At 31.7% G+C, this 16,395-nt stretch overlaps 1 protein-coding gene across 1 annotated transcript in view; it reads right to left on the bottom strand.

Moving 5' to 3' along the window:
* MS3_00006740 (uncharacterized protein) overlaps positions 1-16,395 on the bottom strand; it is a 94,920-nt gene that overhangs the window by 36,170 nt on the left and 42,355 nt on the right. The window contains exons 16-22 of the mRNA XM_051214972.1: positions 14,773-14,960; positions 13,927-14,081; positions 9,708-10,147; positions 8,225-8,406; positions 4,257-4,703; positions 2,107-2,306; positions 264-558 (exon numbers count right to left, since the gene is read on the bottom strand). Coding sequence (XP_051068159.1) covers positions 264-558; positions 2,107-2,306; positions 4,257-4,703; positions 8,225-8,406; positions 9,708-10,147; positions 13,927-14,081; positions 14,773-14,960 — 1,907 coding nt within the window. The remainder of the gene's footprint in view (positions 1-263; positions 559-2,106; positions 2,307-4,256; positions 4,704-8,224; positions 8,407-9,707; positions 10,148-13,926; positions 14,082-14,772; positions 14,961-16,395) is intronic.

The following is a 16,395-nucleotide window of genomic DNA, read 5'->3' on the forward strand; positions in this document are numbered from 1 at the left end:
ACGAAAAAAGGAAACTATGAAAATTTTATAACTTCGTCAACCATTGGACTTATTAATATTGTTATCAACATACTGAGTCAGTGAGCGATGAAGATCGTTTTTTCAACATTTTACAGGAATCCTCCATGTTTCTGAGTTGCTACAATACTTCAAGAGACAGTCATAAAAACAAACCAGATATTGAAAACTACGCCACATGCAGATCTTTTAGTTTTATCAATATAGAAATACATAATACAACTAACAGTAATAATGAAACCTACTCCATTATAAAGAGATGGTAAATATTCAGATTTAGGCTTCGAATGTTTCGCTCGAGCATCTTCATATTCTCGGATTAATGGCGCGTAACAAGCACGACATCTTACAAACATTTTGCTGTAGCAATCATCACACTCGGATTCCAATGGAGCACTAACTGAACGAATAAGAGAAGATCGTTTTTTCTCAGGAGTCTGTGTTCCTGAATGACAACATTCCACTGATTTACGGCGATGAATGTTTAATTTCTCTGCTTCTGTTGCAGTATATTCTGGTTCACTAGATGGTCTATTATGCCTGTATGAAACCAAATTATATAGAATTACATAGTGATTTTATCATAACACTTTCAAGCAAAACACAATGAGTTTCCAAAACAATAGTTTTGCATAAATAATGAAGTTAGTTTGACCAACTTACGAGATAATCCACATAATTCGAAATACAATCATATTATTTTGGTGAAAGTTTGTTCTTTGAGCTCTATGATTTGGTCGCGGAGCTCAAAGAAAATTCCACCAAAATCATCCACTTGAGCTACAAATCTTCTTCACCATCACACAACCATATAACATTATAAAAGTAGTATTACTAAAGTTCAAGATGATTACCTTTTACATCAAATACAATGAAGTTATAACACCATACAGTAAGATACCTATTGCTGATTAATGAGGAATCAGACTCCGTTTTGATGATCATATTAGCGATTGAACTTGAGTTTCGAGACACATCACAAGACAACTTACAATTAAATAGATATGATGAATTGTTTTACCACTTTGTTTCATTGGGTAAGCCAGAAAGTCAAAATGTTTCAAGATTTTCTTTTCAGATTATTGGTTCATATTTATCACTCAATTAGTGTTATAGCTATTATCAAAGAGGTGAACTTAGTAAGCTGATTTAAAAGTAGCATAGGCTTGAATTCATAACAAATCTTTCAATATGTTACAAATTGTATGATAATTTGATGGCTTTAAACCTAAAATACTAAACAAGTAGTGGCTAGTCGTTTTTCGATTTAACAAATATATTCGATGATCTATCAAACGGGAAGAAATTTATAACACTTTTCCACTCACTTATCAAAGTGTATAATAATGCTAACTGGATAGAACAAATAACATCTGAGTGTGAACATTTCACAGTAATTTGTGATAATAACAAAACATTTGTAGTCATCAATTTACATAGATAACAACTTTCGGACCTATCAAATAACAAATACTAAACGAGAAACCTAACTGTGAAAATGCATTGTCGAAATGTTTTGCATGATAGACACACTTCACATTTATTTAACAATATCTGATATTTACATATTATCAGTATGGAGTTGTGGAGATTATTAAGTTTTTTGATTGCGATCATAAACCGATTGGTGTTAGACCAATATTGAAAACTAAGAAGCAATGAGGTTAGACATTAACACCGTTAAATGCCGGTTCAGTGGTTTAGAGGCTAAGCGTTCTCGTGCGAGACCGAAGGCCGTGAGTTCGAATCCCGCAAGCAGGGTCAAGGATGCGACTGCTGAGGAGTCCCACAATAAGACGAAACGGCCCGACAGTGCTTTGAGGTTTTCAATGCTGGTCTTAAATCAATCGGTTCATGATCTCAATACATAAAATTTACATATTGATTTATAGAATACGTATTAAGTCGACTATTGAACAATATACGGTTAGCTCCAGTCCAGTTTTCAATTTAATAAATTTCGAAAAAAAATCTGCAAAAAATATCACATTAGGAATAGATGACCAGTAATTATAAATACTATACTACTTATGCACAGAAACCTGATGAACTTAATAAGTAAAGAAAACGATCTGATTGATTTATTACCGAGATTTTACTGAACTGTTTATAATTAGAAGGGCTGAACAAATTGCTTTTCCAATAACATTTTCAGCTGTAATTTCATATCGTCCACTATCATTTTCACATGCATTATAAATAAACAATATGTATTCATTCTTATTTTGAATCATGAAAATTCTGTCAGTTGGTAAATTAAGTAATTTCCCATTAAAACGCCATTGTACCTTTAGAAAAGGAAAAAATTAAAACAAAACACGGTAGACTTTGACAGATGTAATAACATTATATATATATATATATATATATATATATATATTACTAACTCCGCCTGGAGTCCCTCCAGGGCTACTGCCGGTCACAAGCCCGTAGAAAACTAACTCGCTAAAAAAAACGCTAACCAGAAGAAATTATTTAAACCATTTAAACTCTGTCCTGCAAGTTAGAAGGTCTCTATTTAGAAAAATTATGATGCCTCATGATGAAAGCCAAGTTCCTTCGGAAGTCACGAGGTTGATGCCTCTTTTGACAACCAGAGAAACCATTAATTCAGGTACATGGAATGCTCATTCAATGTTGGAGACCGGGAGAATCATCCAGCTAGCTTCAGAATTCTAATATGTTTTATATAAGTACAATAAATGTTCAAACGTTACGCGTGTGAATTGTGAATATGTATATTCAATGTTATATTGACAATGAGTTAGATGATTTTGTAACGAATTTAATATCACTTAAATGTAAATATTTTTTTTCCAAAACTATAGTCATCTGGAGAAAAAATCGACATCACTTTTCATCTGACTTAAGAGCAAATGACGTCTCCTAACAGATTACTTGCAGTCAACAGTGATTGGTGAATACTTTTAGAGAACTCCGAGTCGATAGAACCTATAAAAAACCCATTCCTTCAACTTTCACATTATATAATAAGGAACGGAATTCAGAGTTAACACATTTTTGACATTCTGTACGTCTTATTACCTTTAAAAGTTTGTGTGTAAATGAAGTAATACAACGAAATTAATATTTTAGTGTAATTAATGTCTTCTTCGTCTTGTAAGCTCCAATCATTCAAGCTAAACAATACCACATTACTTACTTGTTACATACATCTAACTATGTATACTTATCAAGAATTGTTTTAATGAAGAAGACATCATCCTTAACTCAATCCAACATGGTACATGCAACAACATTCCAGAAGTCCATCTTTAATATTTTAAACTTTATCCTTCTGTCTTGTCAAATTTAAGGTGCCTTTTCGCTATTTATTATAAAAATTCTTATGCAACTGTTTGGGAATACATTTATAATCATTTCATCATAAATATTGATCTTCTCAACTTAGATCATAATTAATTTATAACTCATACTAACATAACATTGCTAAAAAATCTACTACTATGATACTACTGAATTTAGCATAATTTTCCATTAGGCTCATAGTTTCTTTGAAGTGGTTATAATTAGCGTCTGAAATATTGTCTATACATTACAGGATTTATTGCGTAAAGGGGCTTTGAGATTTGCATTATGATAATAAGTAAAAAAAACGGGGATTTCGTATCCAGAAAAAACACCTTGAGAATATAAAAAATTAATTCCCCAAAGTAGAGAATCAATATTTCCTAATCTGTCGACATACATATCCCACAAGCCCAGTGAAAACGAACGAAAAAGTTACTTTATATATAAATCAGTAATAATTTCAGTCAAAAAGACGCATCACCTCGATAGACATTAAAATCACAGCAAGAAATGTAAGCTTAGAATCTAACTTAACAAGTTAAAATAAATGTTCGGCTATATTGAAGCAGTACACTAACAAAGAACATTATTATAGATAACCAGAATGTGCTACACAAAAACTGAACTAATTCAGCATAAAGATTTTTGCAGCCTATATTTGGATTATGAGATAAACTGGGTATTCAGTGATAAGAGAAGTATTATTGACAATAAACGACCAGTTATTTTATGTCGTCAATTAAACCACATTAACTTACTCAACTCTTGAAATTCATCTATTCTCTTGTATATTGTTAAACTACATGAGATAAGAAACTGTTTTTAGTATAACACACATAGCCAAACTTATGATACAGTTGTTACTACATAAAACTATGTATCTTATAAATATCTAATAAGTTATAGTAATAAATCTTTAAACTTACCATAGGTTTTGGATTTCCTTTCAATGAACATTTTAAACATACTGTCTCTCCTGTATTCATTACTTTATCAGTAAACATAATATCAAATTCAGGTGGTTCCAATTTGGAGTTTTGTATTGATGAAATAACATTAGATTCCGATAATTTCGATTGAGTTTCCAATGATTTATTCATATGTTGTTCAACAGAAAGTTCTTGCTTATTCATTAATTGACTGTTTTCTTGAAATTTATTATTAAATGAAGGTTTTATATTAATGATTGTTTCATTTGTTGTAGTTTCATTATTGTTCAACTTTAGATAATCATTTATGAATTCACTAACAAACAATTGACATGATTTGATAATTAAACCTTGTGAATTATAACTAATTAAATCCCATATCCCAGAATGTTGTTTAGTTACATCGGGTAAAGTTAATTTATACATACCATTTGATTGAGATATCTTGAAAATTAAAAAAATGAGGAATTATTTTTGGAAATTAAATGATGGCAATATTCATTTAAATAAAGTAAATGGTATGACCAAAAACTGATCTTCAGTCAGTCAGTCAGTCAGCTACAACGTAGGACCAGGCACATATATACATCGCTCCAAGTTGCCATACCTCATTAACACAACAAGATGGACACCGGATTCATAAAAGTAGTTAATTCAGTGGTGGTAATATATAAAAGAGAGATTGCAATAAGGATATAGTAAAGAGAGAAAGAATTAGTTCGTAGAAAGAAAGATATAAAGCAATTTTAATCTCATAGTTTAAGAGAAGACAGAGAGTGTATACACCGATGCTATTGTGATCGATTCTGAGCTGTCACCAAGAATCACCAACCATTGGTTACGATAGTCACGCGGACCCCAACCAAGTAGTCTGTATCTACCAACATGGCTCAGACTAGAAGTTAGTGAATTCAAGCACTGATGCCACGTTTTGGTTTGGCCGCCCCTAACTTTCTTCCAATCATATCCAACACCGGTTAGCATTGCACGTCGTGGTAATCGGTGTTCTGGCAAACTGATCTTAACAAATTTTAAACTATAATCAATCCAGACATATTTAGTAGAACATTAAACAGTAGGTATATAAACTGATAATTGTCAAAAAGAACTCTAAAAATATCATGTTTAGATAGAATTAGGTGCGATTGGGTTAAAATGACTCTTTAAAATGTATTATCACTGTAAAAAAAATAATAATAAATCTGCGGTACATTTGAACTTTGCGTTACAATAACACGGTATCTAATATAAAGTGTTTAAATATCGTTGATTCCAAGTGTAGAGTTAACACTTAAAGCGAAATGGGTCGACTGACAAAAAAAGAGCCCGGAAAAGCCTTAATTTTTCAGATAATGACAATTCTGTTATTGTCTATATTCCATACTTTGCAACTCCTTTTGAATCAGATAATGTTGAGAGTGGACTCACATCACACATGCTGCTGAATGACTCAGTCTCTAATTTAATAATGAGTTATACCTCAAGATCAAAAAGTATCGATAATAATAAGAGTGAATTAGATATTATCTGTAAGTAATTAAGCGATATGCGTTCTAAAGTAGAGTCACTTGCGGGCTCTCTATCAAAACATGATGATCTTAAGCATAAATGGCGCTGTTCCAAGAGTTATGAGCGTAACTAGTAACTCAATAAAATCTATCTCCTTCACACACTTGAAAATTAGTAAAGATATAAATACACTCAAGCTTTCCTGAGGTCATGGAGCAGACGGGATTTCATTTTATCTATACAAGTATGGTGGTCCAGATAATCCACTTCTTACTCTCTCTATAGAATCAGATTCTTACCCTTACTGTTGGAAAACAGCGTACATCATACCACGTTACAAATCTGGAGATAGGACTGACATAAACAATTATCGGCCGATAAATATTACTCCAGTAATCTTTAGGATTATGGAGAAAATTATTAGTGACGAACTCTCCAACTATTTACTCAGTGAAAAGTTTGTCAATGATACTCAACATGGATTTCTTAAAAATCAATCTTGTATGGCATGTCATTTTTACTTCTTTAATTTAGTCTATTCTCTACGTAGCCAAGGATATCTAGTCTTAGTGCTATACCTGGACATTTCTAAAGCTTTCGATGTGGTTAACCACCAAATCCTCATAGGTAAACTCGCATCTTATGGTGTCAAAAACCATTTGCTTGCTTAGTTTGATTCCTTTCTCAGCAACCGATGTCAAATAGTTAAAATTAACTCTCCCTTGTCGAACGCAGTCCCTGTTAGAAGTAGTGTAATACGAAGTAGTGTCTTAGGCCCTTTACTGTTTTTAGTGTTTAACAATGATATTTATGAATGTTTTGGGTGGGTTAGCCCCTTTGTATGCAAATCTAGTAGTGTATTCATTTTCTCAACGTGAGCTGAACAATATGCAAAATCGCATCACCATGGAGCTTAACATGATAGCACAATGGTGCTCAAAATGACAGCTGTAGCTTAATACAGCTAAATGTGGTTGGATATGCCTCGGTGAGACATCACTCAACTTAGACTTAGGTACTCCTACGACTTGTCGTTTACAGAAGAGATACTGAAAAAAATTTCCAAGTCCCAACGTCTTTTAGGTTACATAACTTAAAGCCTTTATAACAATGAGTCACGTATTTTAGTGTAAAAAGTTTGTGTTCGACCACTCCAAGAATGCTGCACTCAAACTAAATCTTATCTTTTTCTTCGAAATACTTAATAAACTAACCTTTACATCCAATCAAGTGATTCACTATGCAGAAACTTCGCACTACGACATCTATAACTCCTCGTCACTAGTGAAACCAACCCATTCTAAGTCATTTCTCTATATGAATTACTTTACCTGTAAATTTTCTAGACTCTGGAATAGTCTACCACAATCTATCCATACAACAAAATCACTTCCAATCTTTGTTCGCTGCATCAATGCATACGGTTCCTCTGAAAATGCATTGAGTGTTCCAGCACCTGTAAGTGTATCTTATCCCGTAAGTGAGATTATAAAAACTTTAAATGTTTAGCCATTCTTATTAGTGAATTTCCTTAGTAAAACCACCTACCTGCTGTCACTTTACGTTAACACTGTCCGTAGCAACCTTAAGTAATTTAAGTAATATCTAACAGGGACAGTATATCACTGAGTCACATGACACATGCATTATGATAGACCTGATTGACATATTTTAATATTTATTGATTTGTTGTTCCGTGCTCTCTGTTTTCACTTAACTTTCTCTAGATGTAGATAATTATCATCAATTCGTTCTGGAACAGGAAATGACCTTAAACACACCGTTCATAACTCAACAGGCTGTCCACTTAAAAAAAAATTAAAAGTTCCCGGCTGATGCATTGGATCGCTGTAATACATGTACTACCTAAACAATTACTGAACTAGTACACTTAAAACTATCTTACATCACATCTTTATTCTCAACATCTAATGTTACTATTTATACCAAATTGATCATGCCTGTAAACTGGCATGAATTCTGTAATTATTATTTTCAGAATATATTATAAAACTAATACAGATGAGTTTTATTAAATGTAAGTAACATGATGATCCTACAGACCTACAACTAAAGGATCAAAATATTATCACATATCTTCTAAGATTGACAGAAAGAAATTTGAACAATATACCAATTTTCTGTAAGTTACATAGAATAGCCAAGAAGACAATTGATTACTTCTAATTATTCTTGGTTAAAATATTTGAGAAAAATATGAAGTTAATGGCTGTATATACATATATATTCATTATACTAACATACACCAGTAAGATACGCTTTTAATGTTACAATACCTATCAATAGCTTTGTAAGAGGTCAAAACTTCCGAAAACTACCTGTATAGAAAAAATGTGATTGACCGAAGTGAAAACATCCTGTTCAATTAGAAAGTATGTATCATCAAAGAACTCAGTGCACAAATAAATCCCTAAAACTTGAATGTAACAACTTACCTGAAAATTTAAATTGGTTGATGACATCATATCACCATCTTTTAGCCAAAAGAATGAAGGTAATGGATTACCAACTACTTTACATTTTAACTCAACTACTTGACCTGCTATCACTTCCATCATTGGAGAAAATTCATCATCTATAAATGCTGGAGCGGTTTTCTTTTCCGAGGATTTTTGACCTGGTAAAAATTAAATAAACGAAAAGTTCAATAACAAACAAATTTGTGTTATATCTTGATTAGACGTTAACTATATTGAAAGTTATAGTGCATTATTCAAAAACTTATGATATATTTACTTCATAGCCGAATTCATGAGTCGATGTCCAATCCGTGTCTTGAAAAGAAAGGTATCTACCTCAGACAATGGATGAATGGTCGAGCAGCCATTCATGGATCAATACAAGTTAGACATTAACATCGTTGGATGCCGGCTCAAAGGTTTGGAGGTTAAGCATTCGCATGAGTGACAAAAGGTCCTGAGTTCGAATCCTGCATGCGAAATTGTGGACAATGCTGAAGAGTCCCATACCAGGATGGAACGGCCATCCGGTGCTTCCAGGTTTTCAATGGTAGTCTAGCTTAGGTTGACCCATGAATTTAACTATTAAAATTACTACAATATCCTCAAACCCCATTCTAATCATATTTATTTCAAACAATATGTTCATAAAAAAAGATTAGTTGTAACATTTGATTAAGCCATAAATTAACATATAGCACTATGATTTCTTGACAAATAGATCAAAAATGATATAGAACATTCCCCCCATTTTTAACGCCTACTAACATAAATATAAATACACGAGGTCATGTCTCACATAGAATCGATCTGATCAAAATACCAAGACACTGACATAAACAAACCTATTTTCTTTATTTTGATTTAATGAAGTACTTTACCTTGTTCCTCTATAGTATCTAAACTTCAGTTGATTTGATTCGTTTATCTATCTACTTTCAATAAGCGACTTACGAAAAGTAAAAGAACTCAAGTTTCTACTTATTAGGATATTACAAATATTTCATTTATTATTATTAACGTTCTATTCAGTGTTTAATTTATTGAAAATGATTAGATCAAATGTTGCTAATCAGAACTAAACAATCCAAATTTATCTATTTTCAACTTTGACCAACCTCAAACTTTATAACCTAATAATTATGAGAATTTTCGCAAGCAGCCTAAAACCCTTCTCAATTAAAATGGACATTTGATATTGAATTCATGGAAGAAATCGAGCTATGAAACCTAAGGTTTTACTATTTCTTCCTCTTTGAGATGCTTGTAAAATAAATATCACGAAGAGAAAAAGAAACGAAAAGCAATATTTTGGTAAACTTGTATAATTGGAACATTTAAGGAGACGTTAATGGGATTGATTAACATGAAAACACTTTCAATGTCTTTGAGAGTGTCTTATTAATACATTAGTTTGCATTTAAATTCATTCCAGAAATATTAAATGAAAAGCTCTCACCTTCAACATCAACCCAACAAACAGCTTCTTCTACTGTTTCATTCACCATTTTACCAGATATATTCAGTACTCTAGATATTGTCACTCCATAAAATCCTTTATCTTGTACACATATAGATTTTAATTCTAAAATATAAAATCCATTCTTAGGATAATTTGCCCACGTTTGTATACCAGTTGTTTGATTAGTTAGTGCTGAATTTTTCAATATTTGTCCATTATGTGTCCAGTGAACAAAAAGTGGTTCTTTCATTGGTCGTATAATACAAAACAAGCGCAAAGTATCACCGATATTCACTTTAGTGTCTAATGGACCGTATATGATAGACTTTGCTTTTAAATAACTTTCAGATGCTTGCTGTATTATATTATTAACATACTCCTCTGGAACAGATTTATTATGAATGTGATCGTTAGAGCTTAAAGCATCTTCTTTCATGCTGTAGGTAATGTTGAAAGAAAAAAAATAATCTGGCTATTATTATTATTATAAATAAATAATATATCTGTAATGTCCCAATGAGTAGAAAATTAGATTTTCTGACGTTTCGTAACTTAGTGTAAGTCACTTCTTCAGAGAATAAATAACCAAATTAAGATTAACCCAAGTTTAAAAAGTACAACGGAACAATGCAAGAATAATATTTGACCAATCAAAAACAGGTCTGAACAAGTTGATGTCATGTCAATTCCGTCAAGGTGATTCATAAGTGATGTGTATGTAAATTTGTGTGTGTATGTATGTGTGCATTGTTTAAGAATGAAAACTTGTGTGACCTTTATGGTAAGAAAGGATAAAGTTTAAATTTGTAATATGATAGTGTGAAATTGTAAATACGATCAAACTGAATGGCTAGGATGGTCCAAGTAGGATGTATGGTAAGACCTTCCTTTCTGTTGAGAGAAGTAGAATTAAGCATTATACGGAACGCCTCAGCTACCCTCCTTTCTTTGTGGTTGGAAAAGCTTTTTGCAATATTTTGATATTTTTAAAATCGATTTGGTGGTCGTTAAAAATGGCATGAACTGCCATTGCCAATTTAATTTGAAGTTGGTTCAATTCTACAGGATTATTAGGAGGTTTCTTTGTGTACCTAATATGTTCTTTGGCTCTAGTCAAGATTTCGCGGGATGACTCTCCAATATAATAGGCATCACAATCAATACAACCTAATTTGTAGACGCAGTTCTGTATGGACATGAAAGGGATTTTTTCTTTCAGGCGAAGTAAAGTATTACGCAGTGTGTTCGTTGTTTTGTAATACACTTTGATTCTGTGATGTTTTAAGATTCTTTGGATTTCTTCTTTTGTGCCATGACGGTACGGTAGAACTGCAGTACCAATCCATGGCATTTCATTCGAATCAGTATTATAACGTAATAAACTGTTTTGTTTTAATATGCTTCTAATAATCTTCATAGGAAAATTATTAAATTGTAAGATGCTAATTACATTCATTTGTTCCTTTCGTTTGTCTTCCTCTGATGTGATGATCTTGTTAGCTCTTCTAAAAAGATTTAAGGCTAGCGTGATCTTAGCACTGAAAGGATGTGCTGAATGGAAGTCAATATAACGATTTGAGCGCGTCGGTTTTCGGTAAATGGATAGGTTTAGACTTCCATTTGGACTTCTTTTTACTAAGCAATCCAAGAATGGTAGCTCACCATGTACATTTTCATTTTCATTCGTGAATTTGATGTGCGATGAAAGTGTATTTATTCGTTTTGAAAAAGATCTTAGATGAGTCTTTTTTATAACAACAAATGTATCGTCTACATATCTAAGCCAAATTCGTGGTATAATGTTGTGGGCGAAGATATTTGATTCTATGTATGCCATACAAATATATTATTTATTTATAACAATCAACCCAATGCTCAATTTATTCGAAATTATCAAATCAAACCTTGGTAATGATACCTGTTATTATTATTATTATTAGCAACTCATGGTTCTGGAAAGTAGGTTAGTTAGATTTCCAAGAACTATACGACATACATTAAGGCATCATTTTTAGCTTTTACAGTGTACAAATACATAAGTCTTTCTAACAAACAGCTGATTGTACTGGCCGTTTATGATTACAGTATATTTGTTCACAATCAGTGTAAATCTTAATAAAGATTTGATAGTAATTACGAATTTTTCTTAATTATGATCATTATACAAGCTTCACACATTTCAGGTTCAAGAGAATATCATTCTCGTATTACATTAAGATTAATAGTTGACTTTCATACTAACTAGGAAACTAAGCACTAAACTAATTTCGTAAGAGTCAGTCAGTTAATTAGCTACAACAAAGGACCAGGCACATATATGCATCTATTCAAGTTGCCACACCTCATTAGCACGACAAAATGAACACCAAATACATAAAAGTAGTTACATCAGTGGTAGTAATACATAAAAAAAGATTATGTATAGGGATATAATACAGGATGAAAGAATTAGTTCGTGAGAATATAACCTATTTTATATAAATAATTAGAACTTGAGGTCAGCAAATAATTTATAAACCAGGAAGTGTGTTATTAAAATGAAAACTGTAAATTAATTGACTGGAACTAAAAATTTCAATAAATTAAACAGGAAATTCAAAACAGGTAAACAATTAATGAAATGAAACTTTTGCATAGTAACATAAATTATACAAGTACATAAAAACCTTAAATTAATACTTAAAATCAAGAGGTTTTTAATATGATATTGACAGAATAAGTAGAGATAAATATCGGTTGCTACGTAACCCATAGATTAACTGTTGATCGATTGGTTGTTATCTGATATCATATTATATTTATGAAATGTTATGAATATATATTACAACTTTCATTTCCTAAGATGCATTTATTAAGTGATTCTGTCTTCAGAAATTTATTGGGATGATGTTTTATTATTTATGGGTGAAACTTTAGTTTAGAAAAACTAATCCAACAGTTTTATAAATTATTCAGTAGTGTTAGCTATCAATTCGATTGAATGATAGGTAATATTGTGGTGTGTGCTACTTATATTGACATAAGTAGTATATGGTGTTAGTCGTGAACAGAAGGTCTGGTAGCAGAGACAAGAGGATCGAACAGTAAAGAATGGAAAAAAGGTGGCAATTTGTATGGAAATACAAGAACAGTGAAGTCTGAGTCATTTTGAGACAATTGGTGGACATTTTGCAAATTAAGCATTTACTTTATGATTATTAGATTTTATTAACAAGTCCTGTAATTTCGTGTTAAATATATTCGATTGTCCCCACCCGTGTTTTGTTCACTACAATATAACATAAAACATTGGTAACTGAACTAGAGAATCATTTCATCTTAGGAAACTTTCCTTGCAATACATGCATTTATTAGATGAGACAAAACAGTTGGAAATATAAAAACAAAATTAATATTCCTTAAACTTAGTACGATTAAGCCTTTGAGTAGTATATACAGACGATTTCAGAATGTTACTACTTTACAGTATAGTAGTAATTTTGGAAGAAATTTTAAAAACGTTATGTAATGTACATTGACAACAATAGAAGTTAAACAAAAGTCATTAGAAATCTTTCGGATTTCATTTTCTGATTATATTGTAAATTTTAATCAACTCAGCAACTCTCATCGATAAACATGTAACCCTGATCCCAGAACTTTAACTAAAGATTTCAACCCTTATCACTTACTGTTTCAAACTTAAAACCATATTCCGGTTGGTTATCTTGAACCATTTAACATCAATCATGATGTGTCACTTGAATATACCAACATGATAGATTAAAACTTAATTAACACCAAAGACAAGACAAAATAATATTACTTATCGACAAATGATCATTTCTTGTATATCATTAACAAATTGAAATAAGGTATTTCACTACATAAATCGTCAATATGTTTAAACAAATGTTTATGCTAAACTGTTGATCCAAGAAATTGCGCCACCGTATATATTGTCTTCAGTGAGCTGTTATCTCACAACAGATCTGGATGAACTCCACTGGTCACGACTTCCTACCAGAACTCCAGGAGTATCTCTTGAAGTCAGTCACTAGTGAGCAAATTATTATTATCAGAAGGGGTTTTGTGGAGATTTTAGTAATTTCAATAGGTGAAATCATGAGTCAATTGGATCTCAACCACTGAAAATTACTAAAATCTCCACAAAACCCCTTCTGATAAACTGTTGATCGTCATAAAAAAATTAAAAAAAACGGAATAATTAATTCACCTAGTGATTTCATCTACACTTTTCTGTTTGACTTCAATAAAGATTGTTTCTTGGACAATACCAAAAGAATCACTCAGTTTTACAGTATAATAACCGGTATCCTCTGGTTTTGTATCAAAAATAGTTAGAGTGCATTGATTGTTTTTTATATCCATCTAAAAAAATAAGACAAAAAAGAAAATAATCAACTATACATGAAGAATGTATTAATACTGATGAGAATAAAATTATGATAAACCAAAACAGAATATTAAAACTAAAATATGCAATGCCATGAAGGATAATTGTATTTATACATTACCATAAAGATTTTGAAATATAGTATGAAAGGAATGTATTCACAATCTTTTTTGAGCTGCATAGAACATATTTAAATCTGACATAAATGAAATATCAGAAGGGGTTTGTGGATATTATTAGTAATTTTTAATAGTTGAGTTCATGAGTCAATTGAAGCCAGTCCACTACAGAAAACCTGGAAGCACTGGACAGTCATTTCGTCTTATTGTGAGACTCCTCAGCAGTGCACATCCACAATCCCGCCTCCCGCGAGATTTGGACCCATCAGTGTCGCGCGCGAGCGCTTAGCTACTAGACCACCGAGTCGGCATCTAATGGTGTAATTGTCTAACTCTAACCAATCCACGAAATATGAGAAACGGGCAAATGTCCGCTTTTCAAGTGTCAATAAGTTTAAAGATGTAAAGAATAACTGTATTTTCTAAAAAATGATAGACAGATATCCATTACATAGTACCTGAATTTAAATAAGCTAACAAACCAAAACTTCCAGAAAAAAGGAAAGAACAGTGGAGCTTATCAGATTTAACAGAACATTAAACTTACCCTAACACGGGAACTATTAATATCAAGTTTTTGTTCATTTTTCAGCCATATAATTTCAGGGATTGAATTTGACGTATAATTTACTGTAAGAGTCAGACACTGATTAATTGTGATCGGATTTGGTGATTTCAGAATTTCTCCAACGATTTTAGGCCCATCATTTATAAATTTGAAAGATGTAGGTTCCTCTGTGCAATTAAGGTTTAAAGTATCATAAATTTATATAAAATACCACAGTCAATAAATAAAATAATTGAAAGTAAATTAGTTTGACTGGAAATTATAAATTGACGTCTGTAGTGTCGGTTGTTATGCCAAACCGACATACCTTATTCTACCTTCCGGACGGGCCAATGGTGAGACTATAATTTATGGACGACTTTTGAACAACTCTAGACTGACCTTGAGAGTCCACCTTATAACTAGGACCGAATGAGGGTTATAAATTAGTGTGAGGGATTAGAATTATGACTTACAGTCGATGGTTAGGGTTAGCAATTAGATTTAGGGTTTTCATCACAAACTTACATGAGCTATAATGCCAAAACTCTATGTAGCCAAATGGATGAGTGAAATTCGTGCCAAAATCCGAGACCTGTTATCTTATACCTGATTGGTTCGTCCATAAATTATAGTTTCGCCCAGGCCAATTTATCCATTCTTCTCAAGCTATATTTTGACACTGTTAATTATTCACTTACGAACAAATGGAGTCATGTAAGGGTCCCACATGCCTAATCAGTTTACTACAAATGTTTCTTTTGATATTTGATTAAATTTAAATTTAATATCAACCCATTAGCCAAGTACACGTTTACGTATTGTGGCAATACAATTAACTTGATCGAATTTTCAGATTAAAATGCCAGTTCAGTGAATGTACAATATGCAAACCTAACTGAATGGTTTTAAATCATGATTAGCTGAATTACGTTTTGTATGTATGAATGTCCCGAATTTATATGTTATTTGTAATGACAAATAGAAATGAATCACTATGAATTATTTGGTAACCTTTAAATTCATACTTAAATGTTCATTTGTTAAGTGACACATAACTATAGGTTAAGCAATAACCATTTGATAGATTTTACGCTATATTATTATTATTCATTAGATCCACGTTTTGATATAGGTTTGCTTGGGATTTTAAGATGGGTCATAATGAGCAAATTTTCAAATTTACCACTTCATTGTTCACTATCAAAATAATCAAACGATCATTACGTCATGTAGTTCTTGTCAATGATCAGAAAGGTTATAACAATCAGTATGGTTTAAAGGTACGTTAATCTGTGTCGTGATACATAATTATTGTACTAATGACTTTTAAAGATTATATCGAGATCAAGAGCTGTGATGAAATTGAAAATGTTCCAAAGTTCTAAAATGAACTTTGTTTATTTGCTTTTCATAACAATAAAGATACTTTATTTTATGCAATGCATCACTGATTTTTACTTATGGGATATATTTCATTTACAAAGGTATAATCAATCAGGAGAATTTCCGGATAGAATACAGAATAATAAATAGTAAATGAACAATATTCGTCATGAAGAGACAATAAAAGGTCAGAACAATACAAATATCAGACAGCCTTATTTAAGATCACTGAGAGCA

This window comes from Schistosoma haematobium, chromosome 2 (genome assembly GCF_000699445.3).
Source record: "Schistosoma haematobium chromosome 2, whole genome shotgun sequence".
Lineage (NCBI taxonomy): Eukaryota > Metazoa > Platyhelminthes > Trematoda > Strigeidida > Schistosomatidae > Schistosoma > Schistosoma haematobium.